At 44.7% G+C, this 21,147-nt stretch overlaps 1 protein-coding gene across 5 annotated transcripts in view; it reads left to right on the top strand.

Moving 5' to 3' along the window:
• LOC141074369 (uncharacterized) overlaps positions 1-21,147 on the top strand; it is a 130,930-nt gene that overhangs the window by 88,267 nt on the left and 21,516 nt on the right. For all 5 annotated transcript variants that reach the window (XM_073562025.1, XM_073562028.1, XM_073562024.1 and 2 more), the window contains one exon: positions 10,306-10,466. In XM_073562025.1, the coding sequence (XP_073418126.1) occupies positions 10,306-10,466 (161 nt within the window). The remainder of the gene's footprint in view (positions 1-10,305; positions 10,467-21,147) is intronic.

Raw genomic sequence — 21,147 nt, 5'->3', positions numbered from 1 at the left:
GGTGGTTATGTGGAGCTGTATCAGTGTGTGGTGATTATGTGGAGCTGTATCACAGTGTGGTGGTTATGTGGAGCTGTATCAGTGTGTGGTGATTATGTGGAGCTGTATCACTGTGTGGTGGTTATGTGGAGCTGTATCACTGTGTGATGGTAATGTGGAGCTGTATCAGTGTGTGATGGTTATGTGGAGCTGTATCACTGTGTGGCGGTTATGTGGAGCTGTATCAGTGTGTGATGGTTATGTGGAGCTGTATCACTGTGTGATGGTTATGTGGAGCTGTAGCAGTGTGTGGTGGTTATGTGGAGCTGTATCACTGTGTGATGGTTATGTGGAGCTGTATCACTGTGTGATGGTTATGTGGAGCTGTATCAGTGTGTGGTGGTTATGTGGAGCTGTATCACTGTGTGGTGGTTATGTGGAGCTGTATCAGTGTGTGATGGTTATGTGGAGCTGTATCACTGTGTGGTGGTTATGTGGAGCTGTATCAGTGTGTGATGGTTATGTGGAGCTGTATCACTGTGTGGTGGTTATGTGGAGCTGTATCAGTGTGTGGTGGTTATGTGGAGCTGTATCACTGTGTGGTGGTTATGTGGAGCTGTATCAGTGTGTGATGGTTATGTGGAGCTGTATCACTGTGTGGTGGTTATGTGGAGCTGTATCACTGTGTGGTGGTTATGTGGAGCTGTATCACTGTGTGGTGGTTATGTGGAGCTGTATCACTGTGTGGTGGTTATGTGGAGCTGTATCACTGTGTGTTGGTTATGTGGAGCTGTATCACTGTGTGATGGTAATGTGGAGCTGTATCAGTGTGTGATGGTAATGTGGAGCTGTATCACTGTGTGATGGTTATGTGGAGCTGTATCAGTGTGTGGTGGTTATGTGGAGATGTATCACTGTGTGGTGGTTATGTGGAGCTGTATCAGTGTGTGGTGGTTATGTGGAGCTGTATCAGTGTGTGGTAGTTATGTGGAGCTGTATCACTGTGTGATGGTTATGTGGAGCTGTATCACTGTGTGGTGGTTATGTGGAGCTGTGTCACTGTGTGATGGTAATGTGGAGCTGTATCACTGTGTGGTGGTTATGTGGAGCTGTATCACTGTGTGATGGTTATGTGGAGCTGTATCAGTGTGTGGTGGTTATGTGGAGCTGTATCACTGTGTGGTGGTTATGTGGAGCTGTATCACTGTGTTATGTGGAGCTGTATCACTGTGTGGTGGTTATGTGGAGCTGTATCACTGTGTGATGGTAATGTGGAGCTGTATCACTGTGTGGTGGTTATGTGGAGCTGTATCACTGTGTGATGGTTATGCGGAGCTGTATCAGTGTGTGGTGATTATGTGGAGCTGTATCACTGTGTGGTGGTTATGTGGAGCTGTATCACTGTGTGGTGGTTATGTGGAGCTGTATCACTGTGTGATTGTTATGTGGAGCTGTATCACTGTGTGGTGGTTATGTGGAGCTGTATCACTGTGTGGTGGTTATGTGGAGCTGTATCACTGTGTGGTGGTTATGTGGAGCTGTATCACTGTGTGGTGGTTATGTGGAGCTGTATCAGTGTGTGGTGGTTATGTGGAGCTGTATCAGTGTGTGGTGGTTATGTGGAGCTGTATCACTGTGTGGTGGTTATGTGGAGCTGTATCACTGTGTGTTGGTTATGTGGAGCTATATCAGTGTGTGATGGTTATGTGGAGCTGTATCACTGTGTGGGGGTTATGTGGAGATGTATCACTGTATGGTGGTTATGTGGAGCTGTATCACTGTGTTATGTGGAGCTGTATCACTGTGTGGTGGTTATGTGGAGCTGTATCAGTGTGTGGTGGTTATGTGGAGCTGTATCACTGTGTGGGGGTTATGTGGAGATGTATCACTGTGTGGTGGTTATGTGGAGCTGTATCACTGTGTTATGTGGAGCTGTATCACTGTGTTGTGGTTATGTGGAGCTGTATCAGTGTGTGATGGTTATGTGGAGCTATATCAGTGTGTGATGGTTATGTGGAGCTGTATCACTGTGTGGTGGTTATGTGGAGCTGTATCACTGTGTGGTGGTTATGTGGAGCTGTATCACTGTGTGGTGGTTATGTGGAGCTGTATCACTGTGTTATGTGGAGCTGTATCACTGTGTGGTGGTTATGTGGAGCTGTATCAGTGTGTGGTGATTATGTGGAGCTGTATCACTGTGTGGTGGTTATGTGGAGCTGTATCACTGTGTGGTGGTTATGTGGAGCTGTATCAGTGTGTGATGGTTATGTGGAGCTGTATCACTGTGTGGTGGTTATGTGGAGCTGTATCAGTGTGTGGTGATTATGTGGAGCTGTATCACAGTGTGGTGGTTATGTGGAGCTGTATCAGTGTGTGGTGATTATGTGGAGCTGTATCACTGTGTGGTGGTTATGTGGAGCTGTATCACTGTGTGATGGTAATGTGGAGCTGTATCAGTGTGTGATGGTTATGTGGAGCTGTATCACTGTGTGGCGGTTATGTGGAGCTGTATCAGTGTGTGATGGTTATGTGGAGCTGTATCACTGTGTGATGGTTATGTGGAGCTGTAGCAGTGTGTGGTGGTTATGTGGAGCTGTATCACTGTGTGATGGTTATGTGGAGCTGTATCACTGTGTGATGGTTATGTGGAGCTGTATCAGTGTGTGGTGGTTATGTGGAGCTGTATCACTGTGTGGTGGTTATGTGGAGCTGTATCAGTGTGTGATGGTTATGTGGAGCTGTATCACTGTGTGGTGGTTATGTGGAGCTGTATCAGTGTGTGATGGTTATGTGGAGCTGTATCACTGTGTGGTGGTTATGTGGAGCTGTATCAGTGTGTGGTGGTTATGTGGAGCTGTATCACTGTGTGGTGGTTATGTGGAGCTGTATCAGTGTGTGATGGTTATGTGGAGCTGTATCACTGTGTGGTGGTTATGTGGAGCTTTATCACTGTGTGGTGGTTATGTGGAGCTGTATCACTGTGTGGTGGTTATGTGGAGCTGTATCACTGTGTGGTGGTTATGTGGAGCTGTATCAGTGTGTGATGGTTATGTGGAGCTGTATCACTGTGTGTTGGTTATGTGGAGCTGTATCAGTGTGTGGTGGTTATGTGGAGATGTATCACTGTGGTGGTTATGTGGAGCTGTATCAGTGTGTGGTGGTTATGTGGAGCTGTATCAGTGTGTGGTGGTTATGTGGAGCTGTATCACTGTGTGATGGTTATGTGGAGCTGTATCACTGTGTGGTGGTTATGTGGAGCTGTGTCACTGTGTGATGGTAATGTGGAGCTGTATCACTGTGTGGTGGTTATGTGGAGCTGTATCACTGTGTGATGGTTATGTGGAGCTGTATCAGTGTGTGGTGGTTATGTGGAGCTGTATCACTGTGTGGTGGTTATGTGGAGCTGTATCACTGTGTTATGTGGAGCTGTATCACTGTGTGGTGGTTATGTGGAGCTGTATCACTGTGTGATGGTAATGTGGAGCTGTATCACTGTGTGGTGGTTATGTGGAGCTGTATCACTGTGTGATGGTTATGCGGAGCTGTATCAGTGTGTGGTGATTATGTGGAGCTGTATCACTGTGTGGTGGTTATGTGGAGCTGTATCACTGTGTGGTGGTTATGTGGAGCTGTATCACTGTGTGATTGTTATGTGGAGCTGTATCACTGTGTGGTGGTTATGTGGAGCTGTATCACTGTGTGGTGGTTATGTGGAGCTGTATCACTGTGTGGTGGTTATGTGGAGCTGTATCACTGTGTGGTGGTTATGTGGAGCTGTATCAGTGTGTGGTGGTTATGTGGAGCTGTATCAGTGTGTGGTGGTTATGTGGAGCTGTATCACTGTGTGGTGGTTATGTGGAGCTGTATCACTGTGTGTTGGTTATGTGGAGCTATATCAGTGTGTGATGGTTATGTGGAGCTGTATCACTGTGTGGGGGTTATGTGGAGATGTATCACTGTATGGTGGTTATGTGGAGCTGTATCACTGTGTTATGTGGAGCTGTATCACTGTGTGGTGGTTATGTGGAGCTGTATCAGTGTGTGGTGGTTATGTGGAGCTGTATCACTGTGTGGGGGTTATGTGGAGATGTATCACTGTGTGGTGGTTATGTGGAGCTGTATCACTGTGTTATGTGGAGCTGTATCACTGTGTTGTGGTTATGTGGAGCTGTATCAGTGTGTGATGGTTATGTGGAGCTATATCAGTGTGTGATGGTTATGTGGAGCTGTATCACTGTGTGGGGGTTATGTGGAGATGTATCACTGTGTGGTGGTTATTTGGAGCTGTATCACTGTGTTATGTGGAGCTGTATCACTGTGTGGTGGTTATGTGGAGCTGTATCAGTGTGTGATGGTTATGTGGAGCTGTATCAGTGTGTGGTGGTTATGTGGAGCTGTATCAGTGTGTGATGGCTATGTGGAGCTGTATCACTGTGTGGTGGTTATGTGGAGCTGTATCACTGTGTGGTGGTTATGTGGAGCTGTATCACTGTGTGATGGTTATGTGGAGCTGTATCACTGTGTGGTGGTTATGTGGAGCTGTATCACTGTGTGGTGGTTATGTGGACCTGTATCAGTGTGTGATGGTTATGTGGAGCTGTATCACTGTGTGGTGGTTATGTGGAGCTGTATCAGTGTTTGGTGGTTATGTGGAGCTGTATCACTGTGTGGTGGTTATGTGGAGCTGTATCACTGTGTGGTGGTTATGTGGAGCTGTATCACTGTGTGTTGGTTATGTGGAGCTGTATCACTGTGTGGTGGTTATGTGGAGCTGTATCACTGTGTGGTGGTTATGTGGAGCTGTATCAGTGTGTGGTGGTTATGTGGAGCTGTATCACTGTGTGGTGGTTATGTGGAGCTGTATCACTGTGTGTTGGTTATGTGGAGCTGTATCACTGTGTGGTGGTTATGTGGAGCTGTATCAGTGTGTGGTGATTATGTGGAGCTGTATCACTGTGTGTTGGTTATGTGGAGCTGTATCACTGTGTGGTGGTTATGTGGAGCTGTATCAGTGTGTGATGGTTATGTGGAGCTGTATCACTGTGTGGTGGTTATGTGGAGCTGTATCAGTGTGTGATGGTTATGTGGAGCTGTATCACTGTGTGGTGGTTATGTGGAGCTGTATCACTGTGTGATGGTTATGTGGAGCTGTATCACTGTGTGGCGGTTATGTGGAGCTGTATCACTGTGTGGTGGTTATGTGGAGCTGTATCAGTGTGTGGTGGTTATGTGGAGCTGTATCACTGTGTGGTGGTTATGTGGAGCTGTATCACTGTGTGATGGTTATGTGGAGCTGTATCACTGTGTGGTGGTTATGTGGAGCTGTATCACTGTGATGGTAATGTGGAGCTGTATCAGTGTGTGATGGTTATGTGGAGCTGTATCACTGTGTGATGGTTATGTGGAGCTGTATCACTGTGTGGTGGTTATGTGGAGCTGTATCACTGTGTGGTGGTTATGTGGAGCTGTATCACTGTGTGATGGTTATGTGGAGATGTATCACTGTGTGGTGGTTATGTGGAGCTGTATCAGTGTGTGATGGTTATGTGGAGCTGTATCACTGTGTGATGGTTATGTGGAGCTGTATCAGTGTGCGGTGGTTATGTGGAGCTGTATCACTGTGTGGTGGTTATGTGGAGCTGTATCACTGTGTGGTGGTTATGTGGAGCTGTATCAGTGTGTGGTGGTTATGTGGAGCTGTATCACTGTGTGGTGGTTATGTGGAGCTGTATCACTGTGTGTTGGTTATGTGGAGCTGTATCACTGTGTGATGGTAATGTGGAGCTGTATCAGTGTGTGATGGTTATGTGGAGCTGTATCACTGTGTGATGGTAATGTGGAGCTGTATCAGTGTGTGATGGTTATGTGGAGCTGTATCACTGTGTGGGGGTTATGTGGAGATGTATCACTGTGTGGTGGTTATGTGGAGCTGTATCACTGTGTGGTGGTTATGTGGAGCTGTATCACTGTGTGGTGGTTATGTGGAGCTGTATCAGTGTGTGGTGGTTATGTGGAGCTGTATCACTGTGTGGTGGTTATGTGGAGCTGTATCACTGTGTGGTGGTTATGTGGAGCTGTATCACTGTGTGATGGTTATGTGGAGCTGTATCAGTGTGTGGTGGTTATGTGTAGCTGTATCAGTGTGTGGTGGTTATGTGGAGCTGTATCACTGTGTTATGTGGAGCTGTATCACTGTGTGGTGGTTATGTGGAGCTGTATCACTGTGTGGTGGTTATGTGGAGCTGTATCACTGTGTGATGGTTATGTGGAGCTGTATCACTGTGTGGTGGTTATGTGGAGCTGTATCACTGTGTGGTGGTTATGTGGAGCTGTATCAGTGTGTGGTGGTTATGTGGAGCTGTATCACTGTGTGGTGGTTATGTGGAGCTGTATCAGTGTGTGGTGGTTATGTGGAGCTGTATCAGTGTGTGGTGGTTATGTGGAGCTGTATCACTGTGTGGTGGTTATGTGGAGCTGTATCACTGTGTGGTGGTTATGTGGAGCTGTATCAGTGTGTGGTGGTTATGTGGAGCTGTATCAGTGTGTGGTGGTTATGTGGAGCTGTATCAGTGTGTGATGGTTATGTGGAGCTGTATCAGTGTGTGGTGGTTATGTGGAGCTGTATCACTGTGTGATGGTTGTGTGGAGCTGTATCAGTGTGTGGTGGTTATGTGGAGCTGTATCACTGTGTTATGTGGAGCTGTATCACTGTGTGGTGGTTATGTGGAGCTGTATCACTGTGTGGTGGTTATGTGGAGCTGTATCAGTGTGTGGTGGTTATGTGGAGCTGTATCAGTGTGTGATGGTTATGTGGAGCTGTATCAGTGTGTGGTGGTTATGTGGAGCTGTATCAGTGTGTGATGGCTATGTGGAGCTGTATCACTGTGTGGTGGTTATGTGGAGCTGTATCACTGTGTGATGGTTATGTGGAGCTGTATCAGTGTGTTATGTGGAGCTGTATCAGTGTGTGGTGGTTATGTGGAGATGTATCACTGTGTGATGGTTATGTGGAGCTGTATCAGTGTGTGGTGGTTATGTGGAGCTGTATCACTGTGTGATGGTTATGTGGAGCTGTATCACTGTGTGATGGTTATGTGGAGCTGTATCACTGTGTTATGTGGAGCTGTATCAGTGTGTGGTGGTTATGTGGAGCTGTATCAGTGTGTGGTGGTTATGTGGAGATGTATCACTGTGTGATGGTTATGTGGAGCTGTATCAGTGTGTGGTGGTTATGTGGAGCTGTATCACTGTGTGATGGTTATGTGGAGCTGTATCACTGTGTGGTGGTTATGTGGAGCTGTATCACTGTGTTATGTGGAGCTGTATCACTGTGTGGTGGTTATGTGGAGCTGTATCACTGTGTGGTGGTTATGTGGAGCTGTATCACTTTGTGGTGGTTATGTGGAGCTGTATCAGTGTGTGGTGGTTATGTGGAGCTGTATCACTGTGTGATGGTTATGTGGAGCTGTATCACTGTGTTATGTGGAGCTGTATCACTGTGTGGTGGTTATGTGGAGCTGTATCACTTTGTGGTGGTTATGTGGAGCTGTATCACTTTGTGGTGGTTATGTGGAGCTGTATCAGTGTGTGGTGGTTATGTGGAGCTGTATCACTGTGTGGTGGTTATGTGGAGCTGTATCACTTTGTGGTGGTTATGTGGAGCTGTATCAGTGTGTGATGGTTATGTGGAGCTGTATCACTGTGTGATGGTTATGTGGAGCTGTATCACTGTGTTATGTGGAGCTGTATCACTGTGTGATGGATATGTGGAGCTGTATCACTGTGTGGTGGTTATGTGGAGCTGTATCACTGTGTGATGGTTATGTGGAGCTGTATCACTGTGTGATGGTTATGTGGAGCTGTATCAGTGTGTGGTGGTTATGTGGAGCTGTATCACTGTGTGGTGGTTATGTGGAGCTGTATCACTGTGTGATGGTTATGTGGAGCTGTATCAGTGTGTGATGGTTATGTGGAGCTGTATCACTGTGTGGTGGTTATGTGGAGCTGTATCAGTGTGTGATGGTTATGTGGAGCTGTATCAGTGTGTGATGGTTATGTGGAGCTGTATCACTGTGTGGTGGTTATGTGGAGCTGTATCACTGTGTGATGGTTATGTGGAGCTGTATCACTGTGTGATGGTTATGTGGAGCTGTATCACTGTGTGATGGTTATGTGGAGCTGTATCACTGTGTGGTGGTTATGTGGAGCTGTATCAGTGTGTGATGGTTATGTGGAGCTGTATCACTGTGTGGTGGTTATGTGGAGCTGTATCACTGTGGTGGTTATGTGGAGCTGTATCACTGTGGTGGTTGTGTGGAGCTGTATCACTGTGTGATGGTTATGTGGAGCTGTATCAGTGTGTGATGGTTATGTGGAGCTGTATCAGTGTGTGGTGGTTATGTGGAGCTGTATCACTGTGTGGTGGTTATGTGGAGCTGTATCACTGTGTGATGGTTATGTGGAGCTGTATCACTGTGTGGTGGTTGTGTGGAGCTGTATCACTGTGTGGTGGTTGTGTGGAGCTGTATCACTGTGTGGTGGTTATGTGGAGCTGTATCACTGTGTGGTGGTTATGTGGAGCTGTATCACTGTGTGGTGGTTATGTGGAGCTGTATCACTGTGTGGGGGTTATGTGGAGCTGTATCACTGTGTGGTGGTTGTGTGGAGCTGTATCACTGTGTGGTGGTTGTGTGGAGCTGTATCACTGTGTGGTGGTTGTGTGGAGCTGTATCACTGTGTGGTGGTTATGTGGAGCTGTATCACTGTGTGGGGGTTATGTGGAGCTGTATCAGTGTGTGGTGGTTATGTGGAGCTGTATCACTGTGTGGTGGTTATGTGGAGCTGTATCACTGTGTGGTGGTTGTGTGGAGCTGTATCACTGTGTGATGGTTATGTGGAGCTGTATCACTGTGTGGTGGTTGTGTGGAGCTGTATCACTGTGTGGTGGTTATGTGGAGCTGTATCACTGTGTGGTGGTTATGTGCAGCTGTATCACTGTGTGGGGGTTATGTGGAGCTGTATCACTGTGTGGTGGTTGTGTGGAGCTGTATCACTGTGTGGTGGTTATGTGGAGCTGTATCACTGTGTGGTGGTTATGTGGAGCTGTATCACTGTGTGGGGGTTATGTGGAGCTGTATCACTGTGTGGTGGTTATGTGGAGCTGTATCACTGTGTGGTGGTTATGTGGAGCTGTATCACTGTGTGATGGTTGTGTGGAGCTGTATCACTGTGTGATGGTTATGTGGAGCTGTATCAGTGTGTGGTGGTTATGTGGAGCTGTATCACTGTGTGGTGGTTATGTGGAGCTGTATCACTGTGTGGTGGTTATGTGGAGCTGTATCACTGTGTGGTGGTTATGTGGAGCTGTATCACTGTGTGGTGGTTATGTGGAGCTGTATCACTGTGTGGTGGTTATGTGGAGCTGTATCACTGTGTGGTGGTTATGTGGAGCTGTATCACTGTGTGGTGGTTATGTGGAGCTGTATCACTGTGTGGTGGTTATGTGGAGCTGTATCACTGTGTGGTGGTTATGTGGAGCTGTATCACTGTGTGGTGGTTGTGTGGAGCTGTATCACTGTGTGATGGTTATGTGGAGCTGTATCAGTGTGTGATGGTTATGTGGAGCTGTATCAGTGTGTGGTGGTTATGTGGAGCTGTATCACTGTGTGGTGGTTATGTGGAGCTGTATCACTGTGTGGTGGTTGTGTGGAGCTGTATCACTGTGTGATGGTTATGTGGAGCTGTATCACTGTGTGGTGGTTGTGTGGAGCTGTATCACTGTGTGGTGGTTATGTGGAGCTGTATCACTGTGTGGGGGTTATGTGGAGCTGTATCACTGTGTGGTGGTTATGTGGAGCTGTATCACTGTGTGGTGGTTGTGTGGAGCTGTATCACTGTGTGGTGGTTATGTGGAGCTGTATCACTGTGTGGTGGTTGTGTGGAGCTGTATCACTGTGTGGTGGTAATGTGGAGCTCTGTTAATGTTTGGCGATTATGTGGCATTAAATCGCACCATATACACAGTAGTATGGCAGCATCATTCCTGGGAATTCCAGCAAATGTTTTGTCACTAGTCTTTATCCATAGATGATAATTGGACATACTTGGCCTATAATTTCCTCAGGCCTTAGGGAACAACATGTAGTAACAATTAGGCCTTCCTAGATTGACAGAGATATTATAATTAACCCCTTGGACATAGTTGGCCAGAACAAATTTAGTGAAAGGCACCAAAAGCTTAGCAACTTTAAAGGTGTCCCGAGCTGCGTCGACCTACACCTTTATGTCTCCTGTCCTTTTTATTCACTAGGCTTTTCTCATTTGCAGTCTTATTATCCCGAGGGAGACCCCCATGTCAAGAATCATGGATTTGGGTTGGAGATCGCTGTTATTACTTCTCAAATACCACAAATACTTGGAATGCGAGCCGGGACTTCTGCACCAAACATCGCTCCACACTGGCTGTGCTCATGGACCAGAAGATAAAGGTGACTTCAACTCCATCTCCCTCCTCCCTCACCCTGTTCTTACCCTCACACAATAAAGGGGACACATACTGTAAAGAAGAAAAATTGAGATGATACATGCCTCACAATGCCATAAAAATGAAAAACATAGGTAAAAGACTAAATAGTCATGACAATACTCAGTACTTCGATTTGCACGCTTAGAAACGTGCTGACGAGCAGCTTTTCCTAATTTAGTTAATGTTTAGTCATAAACTGTGGGAGAGTGGACTGACCTATGGACCTGTCTGATGCAGAAAGAAAATGTAAAAGATGATGCGTTCTGTGCTTTATTCTGATTTGCTGATTTGGATATATATGTGTGGAATAACAGCTGGAGTTATTAAAGGGTGATGTAGTACCGGGTTTTGGCCACAAGATGGAGACAGAGAGTAGTGAGAAAAGGACTCAATAACAGCTTTAGGCTAGGGAAACCGCAGAGTCAAGGTGGGCGGAGTCACGGGACTGGGAAGGGGATTTCCAGAAGTAGGAGATAAAAGGAAGGAGAGTCCCAGGGGCAGGCAGACACCCAGGAGGAGAGAAGAGCTCAGGAGAGGACGGGGGAAGGACGAGCTCAGTAAAGACAGAAGAAAGAGACGGAGACTCGGAGAGGGGGGTGGCCCTGAGAGGGCAGCTGCAGGTCAGGAAGGCACTGACTAACGGAGACTTGGGGTACCGAATGGCTGGTCACTGAAGGAGCAGTAAGTGTTGCAGTGGTCAGACTTAGCCAGGGGGAAGCGCTGTGGCCATGGGCCTAATGGCAGCCACGGTGAAGGAACCCGAAGGGTCTTTGCCAACATAGTAACATAGTTATTAAGGTTGAAGGGAGACTTTAAGTCCATCTAGTTCAACCCATATCCTATCCTAACTTGCCCTAACATGTTGATCCAGAGGAAGGCAAAAAAAACTCATGTGGCAAACAGTAAGCTTCATATTGGGGAAAAAAATTCCTTCCCGACTCCACATACGGCAATCAGACTAGCTCCCTGGAGCAGGAGGGAGGTGACGGGTACCCGGGCCTAGGGGCAGAAGCTGTCGTGTTTGCTGTGGCTGTCAAGAGGACACCCCAATAAAGTTTGGACCTGGTTGAACAAGCTTCTGTGTCTGTTGTCAGTCCGTCTCGCGGCCGAAAGGGACCACCCCCCAGTCGGCACACGTACTACAAAACTATAGACCCTGATTCATTGGAAGAAGCAGGAAGAAGATCTAGTTGTCACATAACAGACTAAGTGTGATAATCGTATATAGGTAGTCATGTGATAACCGCCGGAATCGGCAAGCAGAGCTGAATCCTGTGGGTGAGTATATTACATGTTATTAGGATTTGGCTACAGTGCTTAATTTTATAATCAATGTCCCTAATATACATTTAGTAATCCTGTCAGACAGAACAATACTTTATATAATGTGAGGGTTGGACTCACTCAGTGGCTTTCAGAGATAGACACAGGAACGCTTCTTAGGTAAGTCACCCGCTGGTTTAACAGCATAAACCATAGCAGGGTTTAACAAAATAAACATGGCCTCTCTGGCATAACGGGAAAGCAAAAGATAAAGTATAGCAAAGTCCTTAGATCTGAGGGGCTCACTCTCCCAGACCACAATATATCTTCAGCTCCAGGAAGGTCTCCATGTCTGGAAACCTTCCTCTCCAAACACACAACATAGAGAAAAAAACAGTGGCTATGTGAGCGGCAGCCAGGACCATAGTCATGGCCCACATAGATGTCTGCTCCAGCGCACCCTGGCCACCCACACCACATACGCACAGTTCCACTGACCCACTTGCCTGGTTCTCAAGGTCCACTCTGAGCCACAGAGCAACTTCTTACTTTGATTTGGAATATAAAGAAACAGAGTCCAAATCCAAGTTTAAACGTAGAACTTTACTTGTTTTCTTTCGCAGCACGTCCATATCAGTTACAGCATACACATTAAGTTCCACACAGTCCACATCCTCCACTTTCCCTGTACTCTTCCCTAGGCCCTTCAGTAAGTTCCCAGGTCATACCATCTCATACGGTACCACAGCATCCTCCCTGTTCACCTTCACTACATTCAGGAGTACCCTTCTCTGGTTCGCCCTAGACATGAGGGCATCTGCCCAGGTAATAAGCACGCACAATCCGTTGAGATAAAGCCTCACCATGAAACGCGCGTCAGGGGTACGTCGACCATCCAGGTACAGTATCTGCCCAGCAGCAGCAACTCTTAACTCTTTCCTCTCCCATTCCCTCTTTGGTTTACCTTATACTATACTGTTTGTAAGCAGCTTCTGGGCTTCTATGACTGCACTATGCCTTTTCCATTAGCCTGCTTGCTTACTGCATTTTACTCAGGATTTAGTGTTCATACCTATTAGGGATTGAGGATCTGTTTTATTGCTGTATGCCATTATTCTTGTAGGCAATTTAAATATAATCTCATTTTTGATACACTTTATTTATACTTTGTATTTCATATTTTTTGAATAGTGTATATATACTTTTGCCACTTTATGATTATGGCTCCTGCAGGCCTTTTATGTAAAGCTTTTCGGATAAAGTCTTTTGTCACTTGTACATTTTTTTGGGAATTATTTTCCCTGGAAGCCTTTCTCTTAAAGCTCCATATATGGACTATTATATTAGTATTTATATATATATTTTCTTTATGAAGTTCATTGTACCTGGTTTATAGGCCTTTGTCTTTTTGCATTATCTGCTCCCACATGTATTGCATTGCACTTCAATGCTTTTTAATTGATTTATAATAAAACTCTATTGTTTTTATGGCATATGGTTTCCACGTCCTTCTTTCTGTATGATTTATGAATTAATTGGAAATGCCGTTTCTATTAGGCAATATATAGCATTGTGATACAGGTAATAAGCTGCCACATTTTCATAGAATCATAGAATCGTAGAGTTGGAAGGGACCTCCTGGGCCATCTGGTCCAACCCCCTGCTCAAAGCAGGATTCGCTAAATCATCCCAGTCGCTCTTTTCTGAACTTGCTCCAGTTTGTTGATGTCTTTTTTAAAATGTGGTGCCCAAAACTGGACACAATATTCCAGATGAGGTCTGACCAAAGAGGAGTAGAGGGAAATAATGACTTCACGTGATCTAGACTGTATGCTTCTGTTAATACATCCTAGAATTGCATTTGCCTTTTTTGCTGCTGCATCACACTGTTGACTCATATTCAGTCTGTGATCTATTAGTATACCCAAGTCTTTTTCACATGTGCTGTCATTTAGCCCTATTCCTGCCATTCTATATATACTTTTTTCATTTTTATTGCCCAGATGTAGTACTTTGCATTTCTCCCTGTTAAAAACCATTCTGTTAGTTGCTGCCCACTTCTCCAGTTTATTTATATATTTTTGAATCCTCTCTCTCTCTTCTCTAGTATTAGCTATCCCTCCTAGCTTTGTGTCATCTGCAAATTTAATCAGTTTACCCTCAATTCCTTCATCTAAATCGTTGATAAAGATGTTGAACAATACAGGGCCCAGGACAGAGCCCTGTGGTACCCCACTTGAGACATTCTTCCAACTGGATGTGCAGCCATTTACGACCACTCTTTGGGTCCGATCACTAAGCCAGCTATGAATCCACCTAACAGTTGCCTTGTCCATTCCATACTTAGTCATTTTTTCAATAAGGCTTGTATGAGAGACTTTGTCAAATGCTTTGCTGAAGTCAAGATATACTATATCTACAGCATTTCCTTGATCCACCCAATCAGTGATTCCGTCATAGAAGGAAATTAAGTTAGTCTGACATGACTTATTAGTTACAAACCCATGCTGACTCTGTTTAATCACTTCATTCTTATCCAGGTACTGACATACATGTTGTTTAATAATTTGTTCAAAGATCTTTCCTGGTATAGAAGTCAGACTCACCGGCCTATAGTTGCCTGGGTCCACCTTCTTCCCCTTTTTGAAGATAGGAACAACATTTGCTCTTCTCCAGTCTTCTGGCACTTCTCCTGTTCTCCAAGAATTTTCAAAGATTATGGAGAGGGGTTCAAAAATTTCTTCTGCTATCTCCTTCAGTACTCTGGGGTGTAATTCATCTGGACCTGGAGACTTGAATTCATTTAGGTTAGCTAAGTGTTTTCTCACTATCTTTCTGTTTATAGATATCCTGGATTCTTCTATTCCCTTAATAGGACAGTGAAGAACAGTTGATGTTACATTTCATTTTAGAGCGACCTGCGTCCCTGTACTGCTGTGACCTCTGGTGTAGCTTCTGTTTCCACCACTGCTGGCACTGCTATTACTGCTGCTGTTCTGGCCCACTGGCCCTGGATGGCTGGGCTCTATCTTGTAAACGTTGCGGGGTCACTGGCTGTCCCGGGCTCTAAAGCCCTACAGGACTGTCTGGGCTCCCTGGCCCTTCTGCCTATCTTCAGGAAGTACTCCTGGCTTACCCACAGCAGACCCCTTCTATGTTAACTATTTATTATACGGAACTCCTATCTCTATTCTACTATGCCCCCCTCTAGTGACTAATCCTATAACTGCACTTTCCTTATCTACACAACACATAAATATATGTACATACACATAGCAGCATAGTTAATTATATATACAATTAGATGAGCAAGATAATAACAACATGAGAAAAGGGAGTTGAGCATCACACGGTCCTGGTATACCCCTTACAGCTGCACATTTAACTGCTAATACTGAACTTCTCCTTCAACTCCAAACCAGGTAGTGGTAACTATCACTGGCAATGAAGAAAGCCAGGAGGTAGGTTCTTAAACCTGCAATGAGTAACAAAGTCAGATTAGCTCTTACAATAAAGACAGAGAACGCCAGGAATCCAACTAAGCAGGTTAACCTCTGCAGCAACAGAGCAATGAAAGTCAGATCTGTAAATAGGAAGGTGAAGCCTTTCTAACTACTGCAGGTGTGTGTCACTGGCTTCTGCAATTGTCTGACCCCACTCTGATGTGGTACTGCCATGACATGGTACATATATTCATCACCGGAGCTGTTAGGGAAACCACTTTTCAGTTCAGTCATGAAATTTGCAGTTCTCTGGCACCCCCTTTACCCTAAGGTCAGTCAGAGTAACTGCACCTAGGCTAAGTAGTCACTGGAGAAGCTGCCCTACCGCATGCGGGGTATCCGGGCACTCTACAGTGAGGGCGGTATATATATCACCAGTTCCAGGCTGGGAATGCATATAGAATGCAATGCTACCACCAGCAGTTTCCTCGTTGGATATAAGCCCGGTCCATTACAAAGCCAAAATCAGGTCAGAACCCAACCCTGGGTAGTGTGAATTTGCGTGGAGTACATGTCGTATCGTTCATCGAGCAAGAAGTATGAAGCTACCAAATTTATAAGTTTAAAAACCTGAAGATAAAAAGCGGACGGCACCGCTGTTACCGTGTAACTTCAGATGATGTGCGGCCTGCCGAAGTCCAACAGCTGGGAATCTCGGGTGTCAGACCTGGAAACAGTCAATGCTGGGAATCCATGCAAAGAAGAAAGGTCGCACTCGTCGAGATTAAAGTTTCACTGATTTATTGACATATCACGTACATGTCAAGTCGGGGGAGTGACATAAGGAGTGCGGGAAAGGCTGACAACGGCCGTTTCGCGCTACTCGAGCGCTTCAACGGGTCAAACAGTGGAGGGAAGTGCCGGGTTCATATGAAAATCACTCCGTACCTCCTCCCTCCACAGCTGCTGTCTAAGTGACATTAGTGAATTAAAACATGCTGAGATGCATTACAACATACAAAAGCATAAATACAACTTGCTACACAAGCCAGAAAAATGATTAAATCGAGAGACAATTAATTACAAAACATTTTCATGTATTAAAGGCTACTATTATTTTCATATATCGAAAAATATTGTTTTTTTCTATTCTTATGGAAAACATCTACAGTCATATATATCCAGAGACCAAACTGTCTCACTATCATTGTACTTACAGGAAAAAGAAAAAAAAAAAAAAAAAAAAAAAGAAAGTTTAACCCCTTCACTACCAAGGGTGGTTTGCACGTTAACTACCGGGCCAATTTTTACAATTCTGACCACTGTCCCTTTATGAGGTCATAACTCTGGAACGCTTCCATGGATCCCGGTGATTCTGACATTGTTTTCTCGTGACATATTGTACTTCATGTTAGTGGTAAAATTGCATTCAAATAACTTGCGTTTATTTGTGAAAAAAACGGAAATTTGGCGAAAATTTTGAAAATTTCGCAATTTTCCAACTTTGAATTTTTATGCCCTTAAATCACAGCGATACGGCACACAAAAAACTTAATACATAACATTTCCCACATGTTTACTTTACATGAGCACAATTTTGGAACCAAAATTTTTTTTTGTTAGGAAGTTATAAGGGTTAAAAATTGACCAGTGATTTCTCATTTTTGCAACACCATTTTATTTTTAGGGACCACTTCACATTTGAAGCCACTTTGAGGGGTCTATATGATAGAAAATACCCAAAAGTGACACCATTCTAAAAAATGCACCCCTTAAGGTGCTTAAAACCACATTCAAGAAGTTTATTAACCCTTTAGGTGCGTCACAGGAATTTTTTGAATATTAAAAAAAAAATGAACATTTAACTTTTTTTCACAAAAAAAATACTTCAGGTTCAATTTTCTTTATTTTACCAAGGGTAACAGGAGAAATTGGACTGCAAAAGTTATTGTGCAATTTGTCCTGAGTACGCTGATACCTGATATGTGGGGGGGAACCACTGTTTCGGCGCATGGCAGACCTCAGTAGGGAAGGAGCGCCGTTTGACTTTTTCAATGCAAAATTGGCTGGAATTCAGATCGGACGCCATGCCGGGTTTGGAGAGCCCCTGATGTACCTAAACAGTGGAAACCCCCCAAGTGACCCCATTTTGGAAACTAGACCCCCCAAGGAACTTATCTAGATATGTGGTGAGAACTTTGAACCCACAAGGGCTTCACAGAAGTTTATAACGTACAGCGGTACAATTAAAAAATCATATTTTTTCCACAAAAATGATCTTTTCACCCCCAATTTTTATTTTTCCAAGGGTAACAGGACCCTAAAAGTTATTGTGCAATTTGTCCTGAGTACACTAATACCCCATATGTGGGTGTAAATGACTATTTGGGCGCATAGCAGAGCTCGGAAGGGAAGCAGCGCCATTTGACGTTTTTGGCTAGAATTGAGATCGGACACCATGTCGCGATTGGAAAACCCCTGATGTACCAAAACACTAGAAACCCCCCACAAACGACACCATTTTGGAAACTAGACCCCCCAAGGAACTTATCTAGATGTGTGGTGAGCACTTTGAACCCCCCAGTGCTTCACTGAAGTTTATAACGTACAGCAGTACAATTAAAAAAATCATATTTTTTCCACAAAAATGATCTTTTCACCCTCAATTCTTATTTTTCCAAAAGTAACAGGACCCTAAAAGATATTGTGCAATTTATCCTGAGTACGCTGATACCCCACATGTGGGGGTAAACCACTATTTGGGCGCATGGCAGAGCTCGGAAGGGAAGCAGCGCCATTTGACGTTTTTGGCTGGAATTGAGATCGGACACCATGTCGCGTTAGGAAAGCCCCTGATGTACCAAAACAGTAGAAACCCCCCACAAATGACACCGTTTTGGAAACTAGACCCCCCAAGGAACTTATCTAGATGTGTGGTGAGCACTTTGAACCCCCCAGTGCTTCACTGAAGTTTATAACGTCCGGGCGTGAAAATAAAAAAATCGTATTTTTTCCACAAACATCATCTTTTAGTCCTCATTTTTTTATTTTCCCAAGGGTAACAGGAAAAATTGGACACCAAAAGTTGTTGTCCAATTTGTCCTGAGTACGCTGACACCCCATATGTGGGAGAAAACTACTGTATGGACACACGTCAGGGCTCGGAAGGGAAGTAGTGACGTTTTGGAATGCAGACTTTGATGGAATGGTCTGTGGGTGTCATGTTGCCTTTGGAGAGCCCCTAATGTACCTAAACAGTAAAAACCCCACACAAATGATCCCATTTTGGAAACTAGACCCCCTGAGGAACTTATCTAGATGTGTGGTGAGCACTTTGAACCCCCAAGGGCTTCACAGAAGTTTATAATGCCCAGGCATGAAAATAAAAAAATCGTATTTTTTCCACAAACATGATCAATTAGTCCCCAATTTTTTTTATTTTCCCAAGGGTAACAGGAGAAATTGGACCCCAAAAGTTGTTGTCCAATTTGTCCTGAGTACGCTGATACCTCATATGTGGGAGAAAACTACTGTATGGGCACACATCAGGGCTCGGAAGGGAAGTAGTGACGTTTTGGAATGCAGACTTTGATGGCATGGTCTGCGGGTGTCATGTTGCTTTTGGAGAGCCCCTGATGTACCTAAACAGTGGAAACTCCCCACAAGTGACCCCATTTTGGAAACTAGACCCCCTAATGAACTTATCTAGATGTGTGGTGAGCACTTTGAACCCCCCAGTGCTTCACAGAAGTTTATAACGACCGGGCGTGAAAATAAAAATATCGTATTTTTTCAACAAACATCATCTTTTAGTCCCCAATTTTTTTATTTTCCCAAGGGTAACAGGAGAAATTGGACCCCAAAAGTTGTTGTCCAATTTGGCCTGAGTACGCTGATACCTCATATGTGGGAGAAAACTACTGTATGGGCACACGTCGGGGCTCGGAAGGGAAGTAGTGACGTTTTGGAATGCAGACTTTGATGGATTGGTCTGCGGGTGTCATGTGCGTTTGGAGAGCCCCTGATGTACCTAAACTATTGAAACTCCCCACAAGTGACCCCATTTTGGAAACTAGACCCCCCACGGAGCTTATCTAGATGTGTGGAGAGCACTTTGAACCCCCAAGTGCTTCACAGAAGTTTATAACGCCTGGGCGTGAAAATAAAAAAAACATTTTTTTCCGCAAAATTATATTTTTGCCCCCAATTTTTTATTTTCCTAAGGGTAACAGGAGAAATTGGACCCCAAAAGTTGTTTTGTAATTTGTCCTGAGTAGGCTGATACCCTACATGTGGGGGTAAAACACTGTTTGGGCGCATGGCAGAGCTTGGAAGGGAAGGAGCACCATTTGACTTTTTCAACGCAGAATTGGCTGGAATTGAGATCAGACGCCATGTTGCCTTTGGAGAGCCCCTGATGTGCCCAAACAGTGGAAACCCCCCAATTATAACTCCAACCCTAACCTCAACACACCCCTAACCCTAATCTGAGCCCTAGCCCTAACCCTAATCTGAGCCCTAACCCTAGCCCTAACCCTAGCCCTAGCCCTAACCCTAGCCCTAAACCTAACCCTAGCCCTAACCCTAACCCTACCCTAACCCTAACCCTAGCGGGAAAATGGAAATAAATACATTTTCTTTTAGTTTTATTATTTTTCCCTAACTAAGGGGGTGATAACGGGGGGTTTGATTTACTATTTATGGCGGTTTTTATATTTGGCAGCTGTCACACGCTAAAAGACGCTTTTTATTGTAAAAATAGTTTTTGCATCACCACATATTGAGAGCTATAATTTTTCCGTATTTTGACCCACTGAGTCATGTGAGGTCTTATTTTTTGCGGGACGAGTTGACGTTTTTATTGGTACCATTTTCGGGCACGTGACATTTTTTGATCGCTTTTTATTCCGATTTTTGGGACGCAGAATGAACAAAAACCAGCATTTCATGAATTTCTTTTGGGGGGGTGCGTTTACACCGTTCTGCGTGCGGTAAAATTGATAAAGCGGTTTTATTCTTCGGGTCAGTACGGTTACAGCGATACCTCATTTAGGTCGTTTTTTTATGTTTTGTCGGTTTTTTGCAATGAAAACAATTTTATATAAAAAATAATTATTTTTGTATCTCTTTATTCTGCGAGCTATAACTTTTTTATTTTTTTGCGGATGACGCTGTATGGCAGCTCGTTTTTTGCGGGACAAGATGACGTTTTCAGCGGTACCATGGATATTTATATGCGTCTTTTTGATCGCGCGTTATTGCACTTTTTGTTCGGTGGTATGATAATAAATCATTATTTTTTGCTTCGTTTTTTATTTTTATTTTTTAAGGGGTTCTCTAAAGGGGTTAACTAATGGGACAGTTTTATAGGGCAGGTCATTACGGACACGGCGATACCAAATATGTGTACTTTTATTGTTTTTGTTTTTTTTTATTTTGAAAAAATGGATTTATTGGGGAATATTTTTTTTTTTTTTTACTAATTTATTTAGCGATTTTTTTAAAATTATTTTTAACACTTTTTTTTTTTTTTTTTTTACTTTATTACCTTGTCCCAGGTGGGACATCACTGTCCTGTGACAGATCGCTGATCTGTCACATCACAGATCACTGTGACAGATCAGCGATCTGTCACAGGCATTGCTGCAGACTTCCTCATGCCTGCGCTTTGCAGGCACTGAGGAAGCCAGCTTCCTCAGGCCCCCGTCGCCATCTTGGATTCGGGGGCCTGGAGGAAAGGAGCCCCCCGCAGCAGCGCTGCACATTGCGCTGCCGTGGGGGGCTCAGGGAAGCACGGAGGGAGCCCCCTCCCTGCCGATGCTTCCCTTTAACCCCCGGTACACCGCGATCGCGTTTGATCGCGGTGTGCAAGGGGTTAACGTGTCGGGGGCGGTCCGTGACCGCCCCTGACACATTGTGCCGGGTGTCAGCTATGAT

This window comes from Dendrobates tinctorius, unplaced genomic scaffold (assembly GCF_039654945.1).
Source record: "Dendrobates tinctorius isolate UK_male_01 unplaced genomic scaffold, ASM3965494v1 ptg000332l, whole genome shotgun sequence".
In the NCBI taxonomy this organism is placed as follows: Eukaryota; Metazoa; Chordata; class Amphibia; order Anura; family Dendrobatidae; genus Dendrobates; species Dendrobates tinctorius.
This window is presented reverse-complemented; position numbering and strand designations above follow the sequence as displayed.